Below are 21451 nucleotides of genomic sequence, written 5' to 3'. Positions count from 1 at the left end.
TACTTTAATCCTCAAAAAGTAATAACGGGTTTCTTCTTCGAAGCTTTTTAACCGGTGGGATATAGAATTGAGTCCCGTTAATTCTGAAAAGACAATCAGTAGTCCTTTTTTGGCCACACAGACTCACCCGGAAATGAAGGTATGGCCGTACACACTCACCCGGAAGTAACTGTATGGCCGTACACACTCACCCGGAAGTAACCGTATGGACGTAGACACTCACCCGGAAAAGATGGTATGGCCGTACACACTCACCCAAGGTCACAGAGGCTTACTGTTGACGGAAGTGTAGTATTTTTAAAGAGTTTTGTTTACAAACATTGCTTTGAAGGACATTCGTTTCGACAGTAGGTCGGTGTTGATGGAAGTGGAGTATTATTTTTGTTTACAAACATAGAGTTGAAGGTCGTAGGGTTCGTAATGGCATACGTACGGGAACTATTAAAGGGAAATTGTTTACGGAAGTAGAGTATTATTTTAAGTTTTTTGTTTACAAACATTGAGTTGAAGACTGTACGGTAGTGTGTCACTATTAAAGGGAATTTGTTTACAAAACATTGAGGACGTAGCCATTTGTAATTATCAAGCAACTCTTCGTAATGACGTACGTACGTGTTTATACGTGTCCAGGAACTGTGGCACTGTTTAAAAAACCTTGAGAACGTAATCATAGTGTGCTACTATTAAAGGGAATTTGTTTACAAATATTGAGGGTGAAATCGTAGTATAGTGGAATTAAAGATAGTGTGACACTATTTAAGGGTTTTTGTTTACAAAACATTGTTGGTGCTTTAGAAAAAAAAAAAACGGGTTTACGGTGTTTTTAAAAAAACGGGTTTAACTGTTGTCATTAACGTAGTGAGAGCGCGTCTACAGTAATACTGAGTCCGCTTACTACCCGTTACGTTGTCCCACCTGGGCTATTTGTAATGATTAATTATTTGTAATGATAGGGGTAAAACATGCCCAGACAGTCTCTACATCCGAGTCAAAGGGCTAACCCGCGGCCTCCGTTCGCTACCTGTTGATAGGCCTACACCTGTCTTAACCTGCACCTGGCGCGTAATCAAGTACCACGTCAGGAGCTGTGGAGATGTATGAGAGAAAAGGGAGTCCCTGAGAAATATGTAAGAATCACACAAGATATGTATGAGAGGGCACAAGCAAATGTTAAGAGCAGTATAGACCTAACAGAAAGTTTCCCAGTAAATGTGGGACTACATCAGGGGTCTGCATTGAGCTCTTGCCTATTTGATCTGGTCATGGATGTAGTAACACAATGTATTAGAGATCAGTCTCCTTGGTGTATGCTTTTTGCTGATGATGTTATACTGTGTAGCACTAGGTGAGAGGTAATAGAGGAGAAACTAGAGGAGTGGAGAAGAGAAATGGAAAATAGAGGATTGAAGATCAGCAGGAAAAAGACAGAGTATTTGAGATTGAAAAATGGCGAGAATGGGGAAGTTAGTTTACAAGGAGAGGGATTGAAAAGAATTGAAAATTTCAAGTATTTAGGATCAACAGTTGCAGAGGATGGTGATCTGGGGGCAGAAATAAACCACAGAATACAAACAGGATGGAAGAATTTGAGAAAAGAGCGTGGATTACTATGCGACAGGAAAATAAGGGTTAAGTTGAAAGGTAAAGTACACAGAACAGTTGTGAGACCAGCAATTATGTATGGAGCGGAGACGTGGGCAATAAAGAAGACAGAAGAGAAGAAGATGGATGTGGCAGAGATGAGAACATTGAGATGCATGTGTGGGGTGACAAGAAGAGATAAGATACAGAATGGGGTAATTAGGGGTACCACAGGAGTTAGAAAACTATCAGATAAGATCCAAGAAAGTAGACTGTGGTGGTATGGTTATGTCATGAGAAGAGATGAACAATATATTGGGAGAAAGTGATGGAAATGGAGGTACAGGGAACGAGAAGGAGAAGCGAAGGTGGATGGACTGTATCAAGGATGACCTTCGATCAAAGGGATTAACCGGTGATGAAATGTGGGACAGAGGTAGATGGAGAAAGCTCACCAGAAACATCGACCCCACATAGAAGTGGGAAAAGAAGTAGACAAAGAAGAAGATATATATATATATATATATATATATATATATATATATATATATATGTATATATATATATATATATATATATATATATATATATATATATATATATATATATATATATATGTAAACGCAGGGAAATTTCACTCAGGGAAATCTCACTTTTCTCTGCGCAACTTTGAATGACTGTTCGTGGTAAATACAAAATTTGTAATCAAATTTCGGTCACTAATAGAGGCGTACACGTTATCAAATAATAAGAAAATTAAAATGAGGAAGTTTCCATCAGAAACAATAATTATGGGGACACCTTTTATATGTTAGTAACAAAAGAAAACAAAAGAACCATCGGTCCATCTCCCGCCGCCCCTCTGTCAAGCGCTTGGGAAAGCGGCAGGTGGGTCTTTCAAACAGTTCCAGGCATTGGGAGTAGACGTGTTTAAGAGAATCCACATCGACGACTTTAAGATGGAATTATAATATTAGGTAAGCATCACAGTGTTCTGAGATTTATAGACATAAAAGGGTTGTCAGGGTTGCTGTTTAAATAACAATAGCTATTAGGGTTGCTAATATGATGAAATATAGACACATGAAATAAAGTGAGGGGTGTGCTTGTGTTAACGGTGACGTACCCTCGGTAGGGACTTGCCTGCGGCCCATGAGGGGATAGAGCTGGACGGTCTTTGCAGTGGACACAAACAAAATTGTAAGCAAGAGATGTTATCAAGAGGTCTTTACAATTTAAGGAGGGAAAATAGAGCTCGTAAGGGATTAAGCTAGATAAAATATGCCACAGATCGAATAACTATTTAGTGGAATTCTCTCATGACTTAATGATGTCTATTAATGCTTAGTGCATATTCCTCAAAGAGTCGATATATAGCAGAACCAAGGGATTCACCCACCTAGTATTACGAATTTTGTAATCAAGTTATTATACAAGAGGTCTTTATTGGAAATATTAATAAAAATGTATAACATGCAAGAAATAGAATACAAAGGAATTACAATTACTGAAATTATAGCAATAGAGTTTTCCAATAATGTTGTTTGAAATGTGTAGAGAATAGGGGTTTCCTTTAAATATGTTTTTTTTGATTAATTAAGAATTGTCACCATATGAATTTCTCATTGTATGTAATTTTTCCAGTGACCTTCGACTAAATAAATCCACAAAGAAGAAGGACTGACTAGCAATATATATATATATATATATATATATATATATATATATATATATATATATATATATATATATATACACACACACATATATATATATATATATATATATATATATATGTATATATATATATATATATATATATATATATATATGAGACCTGTGCAGACGGATAATGAGACATCGGCATATGGGTTTTCTTCATTTATTACAAAAGGTTCGTTCGTAAGTACACTATACACAGCTACCCTCTCAGGTGAGGGACTTGTCAACACGAGTGCTTACCGGCCACTAACTACTCCCTTCATTACCAAAATACAACCATTGCAAAACATGCTGACACATAGGTTTTTGTGGAATACTCATGAATATTAAGTTCATTTACCTTGTCATAAAACAAACACATATATACATGAATTAGGACATTACTCCCCCCAAGCTCCTCACTCCGGGAGGAGGTGCGCACTCACCCTCCCTAGTCTATGATATATGGAGGACACTCCAACCTGGAATAGGCATGCCATTTACTAAACAGAAATGCAACATAAAATATATATATATATATATATATATATATAAATGTATATATATATATATATATATATATATATATATATATATATATATATATATATATATATATATAGAAATCACTCACAAAAATAACACATCTTCCGCAAAAAAATAAAAAATGAAATATTGCATGTAAAAACGTGCACAACACTATATAAATAATTCCACATTTTTCTTCTTAAGACCTCTGCAACTAAAACATAGAATACTCGAAGTGAAAAAAAATCATAACATCAGGTCTACACAATCTCATCAATACGGGCTTCTTGGGCAGGATAGGGGTAGGAATAGATATTCCTTCATCCCTCAATTTTACTTGTCCGGGTTTACGGCACAATTTCACAACACAACTCACCACCACCGTTTCGCCATTTATTTAAATCACTACAACACTTACACTTGCAACTTTCAACCGGTGGCCACTAGCCATTTTCCGGAGAAAATCAGTCAGCTTTCCGCCCTTCTCTTATAACATTAAGTATAAGGTATTCACATCTACACATTCTCTAACACTGCCTATCCTCAAGGCAGAACTTTAATCCCGCAGCCACTTGCCCTTCGGGAACAGCCCCGGCCCCAGCAACCAGGAGTCATACAAATACATGAATAATACAGCATCCGCCTGACGGATGTCACTTGACCTATTTAACCTCTGATTATTTTTAGGTTCACTCAACAATGTTATACGTATTTCCACACTCAGCAAAATTACCACAACATTTTACATATATATTTAGCATCAACATAAAAGAACACATTGTTATCATCAAGTTTATTTAAATTACGTCAAAAGAAGAAATGAGGTGTGTTCAAATAACAACAACAGCAAAGGGGAAAAAAAAATTCTACTCATCAACTCAAGGGATGTTACGTATGCAGGGGTAAGGAGGAACACTTTTGAAAACTGTTTTCAGGTACCACATGTATGTGTGCTTGATGATGTTCAGACACTGCACCGCTAACAATGCTTTGTATCACAACTGTGTTAGATTCAACCACCTTTATTTGGTACGGACCCAAATACGCTGGCTCTAGTTTGTGTTTCCTAGGCTGTAATGGTTTCAAATACACACGATCGCCCACAAATACTCTTACCGGTGCGGTTTTGAACCGACCATCATACTTTGAGCTGTTATTTTCATTAGCTCTTTTCAAAAACCTTTCAGTGGTGTTCATTACATTCCTCAATAGATTAAATAAATATACACAGTATTGCTCAGTTGAATAATTTGGCAATTGTTGCGAATTAATCAGGATCCTGTCCATACACTAAAAAGAAAGGTGTGTCCCTGAGCGAAGCGTTATATGCAATGTTCAAAGCTAGCTCAGCTGTAGGAATCATGGCGTGCCAAGGAAGGGGGTCATCAGCCAGTAAGTAACATAAAATCCACACTACTTCCCTATTATGCGATTCTACTAAGCCATTTGCTGAAGGCCTATATGCGGTCACTGAAAAGTGTTCAACTTTCATCTAGTCCGTGACCAATTTCACCACCTTATTTATAAACTGAAGACCATTATCACTATCAAAATTTTTGGCCAACCAAACCTAGTATTGAAAGAGCCCAGCGCCTGGGTTAATGAATTTGCAGATTTATCCACCATTGCGTAAGTATGAGTGTACTAAGTAAATGCATCCATAAATACACATATATACTTATGTTGTGTTAACCCAGTAGGAAATGATCCTACTACATCCATATGCACTCTATAAAATTTAATGGGAACCACAGGCCACTTTCTGGTTATTGGTACAGTGTTTTTATGTTTTTTGAAATAGTTACAAGCATGACAACCTTTTATATAATTCTCTATAGATTTTTTTATTCCTAACCAAAAGAAGGGTTCACTTGCTCTCCTTAATCAATCCCTAAATGCCCTGCATACGGACTTGCATGTATAATGTGGATGGCTCGTTTAATTAAAGAGGGAGGAAGAACTACCCTTGCACAAAATTCCCCTCCCCTCTTCTCGTAAGCACAATATAAGACATCATTTATAATAAAAAAGTTTCACACGAGGCACATTCAGAAATGACGGATAACTCTCCAATTCCCTTTTAATCACTGCTCGTACTCTTTCCATCCATTCCCCTTTTTCTGTCCCTCTCAGACTTCTTTTATGTCCCATTCTCCCAAGTCAATCAAACCTGCATCATCAGGGCATTCATTCTGGACACCACTGGTCATGTCCTCGGTCACCCACATATATTCCCCTTCCTCGCTCATCTCTCTCTCTCTCTCTCTTTCTCTCTCTTTCTCTCTCTCCAACACCTACAGCTCTCTCTCTCTCTCCAACACCTACAGCTCTCTCTCTCCCAAGTCGACTGTCTCTCTCTCTCTCTCTCCGTTTTCTGCATGCGCATCGCGAGAACTCTCATCCCGTTCTCTATTTTCTCTATGATGATGGGGTTCTTCAATATTTTGGTTATGGTCTTCGTTCCTCTTTTGTGCCCTAGTTGCTACACCTATTACTGCACCTCTAGAGAAAGCACCAGCTACCTTGTTAGCGTTATCTTCTATGTAGTGAAAACCCTTTATATTAAACTCTAACAATCTCTCAATCCATCTCGCTTGACGAGAGGTCAAATCATTTTTATAATACAAATCACGTAAGGGGCGATGATCTCTTTGCAACTCAATCGACTGACCTAATAAAAAGAACCAATGCCTCTCTTGAACCCAAAGAATAGCCAAAGCCTCTCGATCGAATGTACTATAATTCTTTTCTGCCCCTTTTAATGCCCGGGAAGCAAAACAAATGGGTCTCCCTCTGCCTTTATCATCTCGTTGAGAAACTACGCCACCAATAGCTACGCTACTCGCATCTGTTGTCACTAAAAACGGGTGATCAAATCTAGGATATGCGAGTAATTCATTGCTAGTTAAAGGCCCTTTCTTCTTTCCCTCCCCAATTTATTACTTTTTGTTTCTTTAAAGCATCTAAGGGTCTCACTATCTCTCCAAAACCTCTTAGGAAATTACGGTAATACCCAGCAAGCCCAAGGAACCCAGCTACTTCCTTAGAGTTACGTGGCCTGGGGAAATCTCTAATAGCTGCTACTTTACTGGGGTAGGGTTGGATACCTTCTGGGGTTATTTTGTGACCTAAAAATTCGATCTGTTTACAGAAAAATTTGCACTTTGACAAATTTATTTTCATACCATTACGTCACAATGCTTCTAAAACTTTATGAATATTATTATTATGTCCTTCGGCCGTTTTTCCTGCAATTATATCATCTAAATAACCAAGAACATTATGGCCAATTATGGGCGACAAAACCACCATCATTACTCTAGAAAAATGACTTGGAGCATTTTTAACACCGAAAGGAAGAAAATTAAGCTGAAATAATTGACCGTTAGCTATAAATGCCGTTTTACATTTACTGATTTCCTGAATGGGTATTTGATAGTATCCAGATTTTAAATCAACAGTTGTAAAATATTTGCTATCCCGTACTTTCACAAGTAATTCTTCGATCAAGGGCAATGAAAATGCATTATCCTTAGTGACTCCATTCAATTTTCTATAATCAACTCACAATCTTACCAAGCCATCCTTTTTCCTAACAGCTACAATTGGAGAAGCCCAGGTGGATTCACTCTTCTCGATTATCCCTTGTTCCCTTAATTTATTAGTTTCCCTTTCTATCTCTCCCTGGAAATGAATGGGTACCTTATAAGGCCTTGACCTGATCGGCTCCGCCTGCCCATTTTCAATGCTAAAGGGAAATCGATCAATCCTCCCGGGTGGCTCATCTCCAATTGCAATTACATTGGAATAATCATTGACAATGTCACTAACTACAGGCTGATATTCTGACGGACATAATTTTCGTGCTTGCATAATAAAATTCTGAGTGCGTTCGTCTGTGCGGGCTAGAATTTTGGCTCCCAACATCCCATTATAAGCAATTTCACATAACTCTAATTCACACACAGAATCACTTCCTAAAACAACTCTTTTATTTGACAAATTAACTATCGTTATATCAGCTCTGTTCTCTTTAATTTTTGTCAAGCCCTCTAATATTATATGGGCCCAATTGTCATGGGGTTTAACAACTACCTTGGTTCCTTCCGCAAGAGGGCGACACCGGGTCACAAATATGCTCGTAAGGGTCTGGGGGGACAACACTTCTCCTCTCTCAGGTACAGCTGTTACCCTACTTGTATGTCTCTCCGAGCAAACACACACACTTACTGTCTCATGACTTTCTATCGGAAAAATGTACCCTCCTGCTTTTATGTTATTGTATCTCTTCCCCCAAAAATGCAAATTTGATTATTAGATATAAAGTCTATTCCTAGGAAAGCCTCGATTCATGGAATTCCCAAGGTGGGCAAGACAAAAAAAATCATGTGTAAACTTCACAGACCCCACCTTAAACTGGACGATTGATGTATGGTTTATGTGTAGTTTATTTCCTCCTGGCATGTCAAGAACAATGGATGCCGTTGGCTGTAGAGGATTTGAGGAGAATTTTTTTTCAATTAATGAAACACTGGCTCTCGTGTCAATCGGCGCTCGGATGGATTTATCTTGCAGGTCGATCCTGACTGCTAACATTCCCAGACGGCCATTATGAGATATGGGGCACGGGTCAATGACCTCAGCTGCCACGCCGCTGCCCCCTGGTCCTCTCCCTAGTGCTGCGGGGGTGAGGTCGGAGTTACCGATGGAGGTTCCAGTGCCTGCTCTGCCACGTCTGTCATCACTGCTTCCTCGGCTACTGCTTGTAATGTCATGCGGGAGGTCATTGAACTCCCTCGTCTCCCCCTTCCTCTGTTTCCTTTTCCTCGGACGTTGGGCGGGGGGAGGTGTGCGTGTGCCTCAGCCCGCCCGCCCTGGGCGTTTTTTGCTGGGCACTCTCGAGATAGACGACCCTAGGTTTGAAAAGTGTAACAGCGAGGGGATCCTTGGGTGGGGCACTCCACTTGTCGGTGCCCCTCTCCCCCACAGTGCCAACATCTGAAGACTCTGCTAATCTGCTGACTGCATTCCCCCTTACCTCTCTTCGGGGGTCGAGTTCCTCTCATGGCTGCCAACTTCTCGGAATCGGACACATTATTCCCACTCCTTTTTTCTTATGGCAAACGGTCCAAAAGGTTTTGTATTGCATTCACTACGCCTGTTAACCAGCAATTGTCATCAAACAAATAACCACATAAATACGGGTTTACTAATCTGCGAATATATTTACGGGCAATTGCCTTTTGATCACCTTCTGGGAGATTGGCGCTCCGGGTAGCAAACGAATCGCAATTCCGAAAAATGCTAGTTGCAAAACTAAGAACGGAGTCACCTTCCCGTATTTTGGGTTTGTAATTTTCTTTTAAGTCTCCCTTTCTCTCATCAGGCAAGGCATACTTCTCAATTAAACGTCGTTTTATTTCAGTATAACTTCTTAAACTTTCTTGTGACCAACACATTACTTCCATTGCCGGAACATCTTTCAGCAATCTAATTACTTGAATTGCTTTTTCTCTTTCCGACTACCCATCTGTGGCTACTTCAAAGTCTCTCAAAATCACTTCAATTGATTGAAACCCTTCTTTAGGCCGTTGATCATCGAAAGGCCTAACACTTGCTTGGAGTTCTGGCAACTTTCATACTACGATTTGCATATCTTCGCTTGGCTGTGCATGTGTACTTTCACTTGTGTGCGTTTGAACTTCATCCATGTACGTCGGATATGCTGTGGTTGCGAGCCGCTCCTGTTCTCGTTCCACCAACAGTCTGTTTATTAACTGTTGCAAGTTATCTAACTTATTATCTAGTTCTTGCATTCTAATTTCCTGTCTATATTCTGCATCGGGAATGCTATATCCCACTGCTCCTTCGTTTTCATCTCCTGCAGCCGTAGTGTCTGCTATGTTAATCCATGTGAATCTCGGCATCTTGAACTTTTATTTCACCGGCTTGAAGAACAACTTCACTCACAGCATACACAAAAGACGTATGTTTTACACCTGACATCAACATGACCCATGTAAACGGATAATGAGACGTCGGCATATGGGTTTTCTTCATTTATTACAAAAGGTTCGTTCGTAAGTACACTATACACAGGGACTTATCAACACGAGTGCTCACCGGCCACTAACTACTTCCTTCGTTACCAGAATGCAACCATTACAAAACATGCTGACACATAGATATTTGTGGAATACTCATGAATATTGAGATCATTTACCTTGTTGTAAAACACACACATATATACAAGAATAAGGACATATATATATATATATATATATATATATATATACATATATATATATATATATATATATATATATATATATATATATATATATATATATATATATATATATATATATATATATATATACACGGTAAGTAGTAGCAAATATGCATGGAGCGCTCACTTTTTGGGGGGCTATTGCCCCAGATGCTCAGCTTGGCACGTTTACTCAGTTTGGCACGTTTGCTAAGCTGGTCCCGTTTACTCAGTCCGTCCGGTATGTGTCTGCCGGAGCGACTCAAGGTTATGTTTACTAACAACCCCCCCCCTTTCCACACTTTGACTCATTTACTCAGATTGGCACGTTTGCTAAGCTTGACACGTTTACTCAGTTCGTCTGGTATGGGTCTGTTGGAGCGACATTAAAACGTAAGGTTATGTGTACTAACAACCCACCCCTCCCCCCTTTCTTCTACCCCCCCTCCCTGCGGGTTGAGAGGGGGGCTTTTTCTGTGCGTGGTTACCCCGTTCTCTCTCTCTCTCTCTCTCTCTCTCTCTCTCTCTCTCTCTCTCTCTCTCTCTCTCTCTCTCAGTCCATTTGTTTTAAGGCCTTTCGCTTACATTAACACATATGGGTAATAATCACTTACATTGAGATATATGGGTAATAAAAACGTATTACAACTTAGTTTCTTTTATTATACGAAGTATACATCCAAAATAACATTTCGTGAATAAAGACATAGCATTTAGTAATGTTTTGCTCCTATGCCTTGGTATTTAAACCATATGACCTGAAATTTGGTATGGAAATGTCTACTGTATAATGTATACCCTTAGGACGTTATTCACATTTTTTGTATACACTACTTTAGGATGTATAACGGGTCCTTCGTATAATTATTCATATCCCAGAATCATCTTCACCACTGACAAGACCTTAAATTTCATTTCGGTAATGGATATTGATGAGGTGATAACAATATATGATATGTTGTAATTTCATGTACTTTCATTGTATGTTATTTGGAATCCGAGTTTCCTGATAAAAACTTATCAAATGTTACTCTGTCATTGGTGCATACTTCATTGAGTCAACCTTTAAAGAAGAGGTGGGTACTTGCTACCTCAAACTACATATCAAAACCTCACGAGAAAATCAGTGTCTTAAAAAAGAAAAAAAAAAAGAAAGAAAGATATCTCCGTGCAGGACAGATTGAGCAAAGGAAGATTTATAGCTCTTTAATAGAAGTAGAATTTTCTAGTAAACTAGGCGGATATGCCTCAGTAAAGGTGAGCATCTGTAGTGACCAACAAATATTGGTACTAATAACTGAATGAGCATGGAAAAATAATAACTATCCTTCAAACTGAATAACTAGCTCTACTGATACAAGTCCTAAAGCATGGTTATCATGATGTTAAGACCAGGAGTATGGAAAAGTTGTTTAACACCTACTACTGATGTGCCTGCGTGTGTGTATACTGTAGGCAACTTTGAATATTTGCTGAATATTTACTTATTCCGTTGTATAGTATATGTGGAGTTTCGGTAAAGGATCAATATTAGTCATCTCCTTGGTATGTTTTTCTCTCAGTTTCTCGTATCTTTCTTTTTTATGTTATCGATTATGAATTTACCTTATGTATGCCCCATTATGCTAACGTGTATTCCTGCAATGTTCAAGCATATGCTATTGTAATAGATTTCACGTTTTTGCCAATACCCTTTTTTCATTTAGGCCACGTGCGTAATTAATAATGAGTATGGAGTATGTACACCCGTTACACTGAGATAAAAGAGCGAACCCTTCATAGGCACATTAGCAAACCCACCCCCACCCCCCCCGGTCCATAAAAATGCTTACACGACCCCCACCAAAGAAAAAAGAAAAGTATAAGGAGTTTACTTTGAAATGACAGCGTGTAAAGATTTTTTCATCCATATCTAATCATTCCTTCGTGCTGACTAACCCTTCCACATGCTTCCTTTAGTATTGTTGTAAGCAGACAAACTATGCATGTTTCTGTAGTATCAAAACTAAGTTTCATTGGTCACCATTTTTAAAGATGTATGCCATTTGAAGCGGGTTTCCAAGCTTATTAGAAAGAATAGAAATGTGCCATTGATACTTCAGCGTGAATGTAAAATCTGGAGCTTAGTCAATATCTTCTAAATGGAATGGTCTCTTCAGTAAAAGGTGGAGTAATAAGACCATGATATAAATTGAAGGAAGTATATGAGTAGAAATTTAAGAATTTTCTCACTCCAAACTATTTCAGAATCGATAAATGTGAGTAAAAAGAGTGGAATTGCCGCTATAATTGTAAAATTCCTTGTAAAATATTATCAGAGTATGGAAATGCCTCCCCCATAAACGCATCAGGCAAACAATAATAATATAACACTTACAAATAAGTATATGTATACAATGAAATACCTGTAGTAGTAAAAAACAAAAACTGAAAGTATAACATGTTGACAACTTTCATGGTGTAAAATAAAAACGAACCTGAAAGAAAATACCGGTAGGCCTACGTATCATGTGATGATGCGGTGGTGCGGGTATGAAATTGTTCAAAGGTCGCGCACGCTCGCTCCCTCGTTGCTTAGAATTTCGTTCATTACCGCAAATGTCTCCCTAAACATTATCCTGCCTGTGATGCCAGGACTTATATCATAAAATTCAGTCTTCATTCTACTATACGGTAAACTAAAGCATAATAGCATGCATATCTCAGAATCATAATTATGATTAAGATCAGCTTTCATTGATATTATATGGTAGGAGACTCAGTCATTTGATTTCTGGAGTGAGGTTGGTCACAAAATGCACTGAACTGTGAGCAGTGAGTAACAAATATTGTACGTGGGGAGAAAATTCTGTGTGTTTGCTTTGTTTCATGTACTGTATGTTAGAATATTAAACTTTTATTTATGATGCATTGGTAATGTTGATTATACGCTTGGGTGCAGTCATTTGTTTTTACCCATAATTCTTGTGTCATGATGTAGCCTACATAGCATGACGCCGCTTTTGTCCAAGTAATGTAACCGGCAAGTTCATCGCCGAAGGTACTGTGTACTGCTGTCTCCCACATTCTCCATTAAAGTGACTCGTGTAGTGATAATCTTTTATTATAACCCACCATCATGTCCTTCGAGCTCACAGGTTATGGGCCCAGCTCAAGCAAGAGGAACTTGTATTATGATGGTGATGAGGAGAAATAGGAAATGTGGGAGATAAAATTTCTAGCCCATCTGAGACTTCAAAAACTTACCCTAGACGAAAGTGAAGATCGAACTTCAGCGGAATTCAGTGCTAAAAATGCTGACATTTTGGCCGAGATCATTCAAGTTCTAGATGATAAGAGCCTCCAATTAATAATGAGAGATGTAGTTAACGATGGAAACAAGGCATTAGAGATTCTACGGGATCATTACCGAGGTACTGGGAAACCAAGAATCATCTCCCTCTACATGGAGTTGACTTCACTGAAAATGAGAGGGAAAGAATGTGTGACGGATTATTTTCTTCGAACAGAGGCAGCCTCTACTTCGTTAAAGTCAGCTGGTGAGACGATCAGCGACAGCCCTCTTATTGCTATGGTGTTGAAGGGTCTTCCAGAGGAATTTATTCCATTTAATACTGTTGTTATGCAGAAGGATAGTCTCTGCTACGGAGTTATGAAGAAAGCCTGAGGAGTCGAGAGGCACACAGGCCTAATGTGAAGAGTGAGAACGTCCTTAAGGTGAATTATAAGAAGAATCCGGATTTTCAGTGTGGTGGAGCTGCCAGTGGCTCATCAGTAAGATGTTATTCATGTGGTAAGACTGGACATAAGTCTTTCGAGTGTAAGTTGAAGAAAGGCAGAGGTAAGTGGTGCAAAGAATACAAAACCATTACACACAATTTTGATGAATGTAGAAAGGCTAATAGGCCTACTAGATTTTCTAGTGCAACTGGGAATGTTTGTAAGCCTAGATCCACTGATAATTATAATGATGAAGAATGTTGTTTCAAAATAAGTTGCTCTGTTGATAACATATCTACAGATGTATGTAATGTTCTTGTTGATTGTGGTGCTACTACTCACATCATTACTGATAAATCCAAGTGTAAGGGTTTTGATGAAGACTTTGATGAATCAAAACATATGGATGCACTTGCAGATGGTGCAAGATGCAAGAATATTGTTAAAAGGTAAAGGTAAGGCTAAAATTGTACTTTATGATACAAATGGTATAAAATAAAACATTGTTCTTGATAATGCCTTGTATATTCCTACTTTTAAGCAGAATATATTTTCTGTACAATCAGCTGTTAGTAAAGGAGCTACAGTAAGCTTTAATCCTAATCATTCTGAGTTGATAAGCCCAAATGGTGTGTCTTTTGAAATAAATAAGAAAGGTAAGCTATATTATCTAAATAATGTAAGCTCATGTAAATCTCGTTCACTAGAGGAGTGGCATAAGGTTTTGGGACACTGCAATGTTAAAGACATTTTGAAGTTAGAAGATAAAGCTGAAGGTCTGAAAATTAGTGACAAAAGTAATTTTGATTGCATAACTTGTCATGAAGGTAAAATGCATTTATCTAGGAACAGATTACCAGATGAGAGAGCAAAGAGTAAAATGGAATTTGTACATTGTAATCTTGCTGGACTAATGAGTATTGAATCAAGGGAAAAATCTAAATATTGTATTGTTTTTGTAGATGATTATTCAGGATCTGTTTTTGTTTATTTCTTGAAGCAGAAAAGTGATGCGCTTAATGCTACTAAGAAATTCCTTGCTGATACTAGTTCTTATGGTGTTGTTAAAATATTAAGGTGTGATAATGGAGGAGAATTTACTTCTTCAGAATTTAAAGAATTTCTGGTAAGTAATAAGATTAAACAAGAATTTTCTTCACCAAATTCACCACACCAAAATGGTACTGCTGAGAGAATGTGGCGTACATTGTTTGAAATGGTTAGATTTCTTTTAATTGAATCAAAGCTACCAAAATTCATGAGGAATTATGCTATTAGGGCAGCTGCTTATATAAGGAATAGACGCTACAATTCTAGACTAGATAAAACCCCATATGAAGTGTTAACTTCTAAGAAGCCTAAACTTGAAAATATGCATATTTTTGGTTCCCTGTGTTATGCCTATGTAGAAAAGAAAGCTAAGCTAGACCCAAGATGTGAAAAGGGAATATTTGTTGGGTATGATTCATACAGTCCTGCTTATCTTGTATATTATCCAAGAACTGACAGTTTGAGAAAGGTTAGGTTAGTACATTTTACTAATAAATTCAATTTTGATAAATCCCAATGTCTAAAGGAAGGTGGTGAATCAGAAGATAACGAATAAAATTCTGATAATGAGAATGTCATTTGCAATAAAAAGAAAACAACTGTTAATGATAATCAAAGTGATCCTGTTTCTAAACATATCCTTGTTGAAGATGAGCATTGTGAAATTAATGCAGATTTGACTGAAACTGAAAGGGAAGGTGAGTCCCATTATCCAAATAGGGAGCGAACTGCTCCCAAATATCTTGAAGAATATGTTGATCCTGATAATGTTGATTTACTGGGCTATTCTGTTCATTATTGTTGTAAAGTAACTGAAATTCCTGAAAGCTATAGAGAGGCATTAAATTCACATGTGGCTCACAGATGGAAAGCTGCAATGGATGATGGAATTCAATCTTTGAGAGATAACAATACTTATGAATTGTGTAGTTTACCAAACAACCGTTGTATTGTAGGTGGACGATGGGTATATGCCATTAAAGAAGGATTAAATGGTGAAGAGCAATATAAAGCTCGCTATGTTGCAAAAGGGTATTCCCAAATTGAAGGTGTTGATTATACTGATATTTTTTCTCCTACTGTGCGTATGACCTCAATTAGAATGCTTATGTAATTGGCAGTACAATATGATTTAATTGTGCATTGTATGGATTTTAAAACTGCCTATCTTAATTCAGATATTGATTGTGAAATATTTGTTCAACAGCCTGAAGGTTGAAATGAGACAGGTAGTAATAATGAACAATTGGTTTGGAAACTGAATAAATCTCTGTATGGTTTAAAGCAATCAGGCAGAAATTGGAATAATATGTTCCATGTTTTCTTAATTCAAAATCATTTTGAGCAGTCATTAAGTGAATATTGTGTGTATGTCAATAAAAGACATAACTTTCATGTAATTATTTTGGTTTGGGTTGATGATATGATCATTGCCAGTAGTAATGAGAAAGCTCTGTTTGACACTAAACGTGTATTATGTCATAGATTTTAGATGAAAGATTTAGGGAAACTTTCATGGTTTTTGGGTATTGAGTTTGTTTTTGATGGAGATTGTATAAAAATGAACCAGAGTAAGTTCATTGAGAAAGTTTTGAGAATGTTGAAAATGAATGAATCCAACCCAAAGTCAATTCCTTGTAATCTAAGTGTTAATAAGTGTACTTTTGAGGAAAGTCCGGAACTAGTTGATAGTACTCTTTACAGAAACATTGTTGGAAGCTTGATATATATCATTACTTGTACTAGGCCTGATTTAAGTTTTGTTGTGTCTAAACTTTCACAGTATAGGGCTAGGCCAACTCAAAGTCATTTGGCTATGTGTAAATATGTTCTAAAATTTCTTAAAGGTACTAAACAACATTGCCTTGTCTTTAAGAGGTCTTATGATACTATTGAGATTTCTGGTTACTGCGACTCAGACTGGGGTAGTTCTGAAGATCGTAAAAGTATTTCAGGTTATTGTTATCAAATGAATGCTGATAGTTCTCTCATTTCTTGGAAGAGTAAGAAAAAAAGCAATGTAACTTTAAGTTCTTGTGAAGCTGAGTATATTTCATTGACTTTTGCTATCCAAGAAGCAAAACTTTTGCAGCAGTTGTTAACTGATATGATTAATGTTGAAGTCAAACCCATCATATTATTTGTTGATAACCAAGGGGCAATTAAACTTACTAAGAACCCTGTTTACCATCAAAGGTCTAAACATATAGACATACGCTATCATTTTATCTGTAATGAAGTTATAAGTAAAAATGCTGATTTAGTGTATGTCCCCTCAAGTGAAAATAAAGCCGATATGTTTACAAAACCAGTAACTAAAGCAAAGTTGATTTATCTTAATTTATGTCATTAATGGTTTTGTAATATTGACCTTTGATAGCTATGTATTTTGTTTGTTTTTGATTACCATGATGCATATATTTGTTTGATGTGTAGTAATTTGCAGATTGACGAGATTAAAAGTTTATGAGGGGCTGTTAGAATATTAAACTTTTATTTATGATGCATTGGTAATGTTGATTATACGCTTGGGTGCAGTCATTTGTTTTTACCCATAATTCTTGTGTCATGATGTACGTGGCATGACGCCGTTTTTGTCCAAGTAGTGTAACTGGCAAGTTCATCGCCGTAGGTAGGTACTGTGTACTGCTCTCTCCCACATTCTCCATTAAAGTGACTCGTGTAGTGATAATCTTTTATCATAACCCACCATCATGTCCTTCGAGCTCACACTGTACACTTAAGAAGTATATCAGTAGTGGTGAGTTGCATAGAACTAATGATATAGTATTTGGAGATATCCTTAATCTATTTCAGAAATGGAATTCAATGAACATATGTTACGCATGCAATGAAAATATGCAACGTATGCCGAGAGATTTATAGCGGAATGCAGTCTGTAAATGCGCTTGTTTTATTGAAATAATCTCACATTTCAGTTTACACAGATGTTTTTACTGTGAATAATTTATACACGATGAAAAGTGTACCGGCCATCTACCAGTATCACGGGAGCGGTGACTCGTAAAATCTAACTCACCACCCTCCGAAAAATCCACCTCGAAAATTCTCCCTACAAAATTTCCACTCAACTAAATTTCCACCCCACCAAAGTTTCTCTCTTTAAATTTTCACTACACCAAAATTACACCCTCCACCCAACCAATACATTTCAATGTTATGAATTTTTGCCCTGTTTATTTTATTGTGAGTTGTTACCTATCTCTGCAATTAAAGATAATGATTTTAAAATGTTATCAAAGTACACTAATAAAAATTTACAATTCTTCCATTTCATAATTTCACACTTTTTTTTTCGATAGCAGCGTATATTTTTCTTTTCTTTGCCGAGTATCTGCGCCTAATATGTGTAACTTTTGCTTGTGCTATAGTTTCATTCTTGGGCAAGTCCCACACAATTTCCATAGATTAGTGTGAATCGGAGTAATAGAAGACTGAATAGCATTCGGAGTTCTTCACTTTGTCTCTCATGGCATTTATACCTCTTTGGCTCTCAATTCCTCATTAGGTAAAGCAAGGGAAGGACTACTAACGGCAGCAAGTATAACCGGCTTACTTGAATTATAGTCATTGTGAAAACGGAGACGACAACCACTGTAGAATTTTTCATAATGTCGATGGGTTCTTGTTTTAACACATTGTCTTTATGCTTCTCGTTTATGTAAGTTTCTTTGTCACTTCGTTTTCCTTCCAAGGAAGAAATGTACGAGAGGGACATGGTTGCAAAAATAAATAAATAAATAAATAAACTTTCTAAGACAACGATAAGAAAGCAACTTAAATTTAGATGGAAAGCAATTTTCAAGTAAATAGTTTCACTTAAAATATACAGTTTATTTTGAGAAAAATAATAGCTTAGCTTGTGTGATTAAAGCTTTATTTGCTTATCAATGGGGGGGGGGGGGGGGTGAAAAGTGGTAGGGGATGAAAATAGTGGGGAGAAACTTTCTTGGAGTCGTAATTTTGTCACGGACATGGGTCAGGATCTTGAAAGGTGAAGGAACCACAAACGGGTCCAATGTATATATCCACTGATGGATAGTTTACTCCTTAGGTTACAATATTCTACTTACCGAAGCAATATTAGAAAAATGATGGGTATTACATTGTATGTGATATTAGAGAGTATATGATGTCAAATGTTGCATAAACAAGCATAAGCAAAATATATATAAAGTCATAGTGAAGATTTTCTCAAATGTTTCCCATGGGTGTAAGTGCCACATATATCTGTAAATTAGTAGCCGATCGTTAGAGAGACATGGCATGTTTGTGCTTGAGGATTTATCATAACAAGTTACAAAAAGTGTACTTGTGATATTTATCCCAAATCTTACTACTTCATTTTCATTACCCTAATACTAGAGTCTTATGGCTAAGGAAGTAACCCTCCATTATAGATCGTAAAGAAATAGAAAAAAAAACAAAACAGTAGAGTAGTAGTTGCTTCAAGCTGAGATGATGATTGGACGCTGCAGTTTCTGTCATGAATAATGGTATTAAAGCAAGAATAATGTCACATTATCGAGTCGACAAACACTTTGTTATCTACAAATCAAACATAAGTGACTTGTTCGGTCACTATCTCTTGTACTCAAATATTGGGAAAGATCAAGGAGGTAACAGATACAAAAGGACAGAAAAAAAATGCCATATCACGACTGAACTAAACATTCATTAACTGCATTCCCTCCTAATTCCCAGTACTAATTCCGAAATATTATTTAAGTAATGTGTAATGATGGATAGAGAGGGGGGTGACCGCTAAATTTCTATCTAATCAAACTTAGCGGGCCGTTTGATGATCCATTTTTTCACACACTGCTTACTTTAATCCTCAAAAAGTAATAACGGGTTTCTTCTTCGAAGCTTTTTAACCGGTGGGATATAGAATTGAGTCCTGTTAATTCTGAAAAGACAATCAGTAGTCCTTTTTTGGCCACACAGACTCACCCGGAAATGAAGGTATGGCCGTACACACTCACCCGGAAGTAACTATATGGCTGTACACACTCACCCGGAAGTAACTATATGGCCGTACACACTCACCCGGAAGTAACCGTATGGACGTAGACACTCACCCGGAAAAGATGGTATGGCCGTACACACTCACCCGGAAAAGATGGTATGGCCGTACACACTCACCCAAGGTCACAGAGGCTTACTGTTGACGGAAGTGTAGTATTTTTAAAGAGTTTTGTTTACAAACATTGCTTTGAAGGACGTTCGTTTCGACAGTAGGTCGGTGTTGATGGAAGTGGAGTATTATTTTTTTTTTACAAACATAGAGTTGAAGGTCGTAGGGTTCGTAATGGCATACGTACGGGAACTATTAAAGGGAAATTGTTTACGGAAGTAGAGTATTATTTTAAGTTTTTTGTTTACAAACATTGAGTTGAAGACCGTATGGTAGTGTGTCACTATTAAAGGGAATTTGTTTACAAAACATTGAGGACGTAACCATATATAATTATCAAGCAACTCTTCGTAATGACGTACGTACGTGTTTATACGTGTCCAGGAACTGTGGCACTGTTTAGAAAACCTTGAGAACGTAATCATAGTGTGCTACTATTAAAGGGAATTTGTTTACAATTATTGAGGGTGAAATCGTAGTATAGTGGAATTAAAGATAGTGTGACACTATTTAAGTGTTTTTGTTTACAAAACATTGTTGGTGTTTAAAAAAAAAAAAAAACGGGTTTACGGTGTTTTTAAAAAATCGGGTTTAACTGTTGTCATTAACATAGTGAGAGCGCGTCTACAGTAATGCTGAGTCCGCTTACCAGCCGTTACGTTGTCCCACCTGGGCTATTTGTAATGATTAATTATTTGTAATGATAGGAGTAAAACATGCCCAGACAGTCTCTACATCCGAGTCAAAGGGCTAACCCGCGGCCTACGTTCGCTACCTGTTGATAGGCCTACACCTGTCTCAACCTGCACCTGGCGCGTAATCACGCGTAACCTCGAGCCCCCGTTTCGCACCGGTCAAAGGTTTACCCCGCCCCGGACGTGTAATTTCATACTCTACCCGAAGCTGCGTTCCCACCTAGACTATTTGTATTAATTAATTATTTGTAATGATAGGGGTAAAACACGGGCATCCTCTACACCGAGTCAAAGGTTCATCCCTTCATCTTTCGTTCTCCACCCATAGGTAGGCCTAAGTACCAGTCCCAAGCCTTACCGGACACCAATGACAGTAATCGCTACACCGACCCAAGAGCTATATTCATTGATTAATTATTTGTAATGATAGGGTAAAACACTCACAGTCTCCACATCCGAGTCAAAGGCCTAACCCGTGATAGGGCTAAAGCACCTGTCCCAACTTGCCCCAGACGTGTATTCTTAAACTTTAGGCAAAGCTCTCTCTCTCTCTCTCTCTACAGAGAAGGTGTAATAAAACACATAGTACTTAATATTTGTTTATTATTAGGAACAGACATACATACATTAACGAGTGTTAAGATGCTAAAGATAATAAAGCAAAACCGTGATATCATTTTCCTTTAAAATTGGATAATAATAATAATAATAATAATAATAATAATAATAATAATAATAATAATAATAATA

At 37.4% G+C, this 21451-nt stretch overlaps 1 protein-coding gene across 1 annotated transcript; it reads left to right on the top strand.

Moving 5' to 3' along the window:
- The first annotated feature begins 13277 nt into the window (after window positions 1–13277).
- On the top strand, window positions 13278–13745 carry LOC137654093 (uncharacterized). Its single transcript, XM_068387733.1, has one exon. The coding sequence runs from the start codon at window positions 13278–13280 to the stop codon at window positions 13743–13745; it is 468 nt and encodes a 155-aa protein (XP_068243834.1).
- The last annotated feature ends 7706 nt before the right edge of the window (window positions 13746–21451 follow it).

Source organism: Palaemon carinicauda, chromosome 15 (assembly GCF_036898095.1).
Source record: "Palaemon carinicauda isolate YSFRI2023 chromosome 15, ASM3689809v2, whole genome shotgun sequence".
NCBI classification, from domain to species: Eukaryota; Metazoa; Arthropoda; class Malacostraca; order Decapoda; family Palaemonidae; genus Palaemon; species Palaemon carinicauda.
This window is presented reverse-complemented; position numbering and strand designations above follow the sequence as displayed.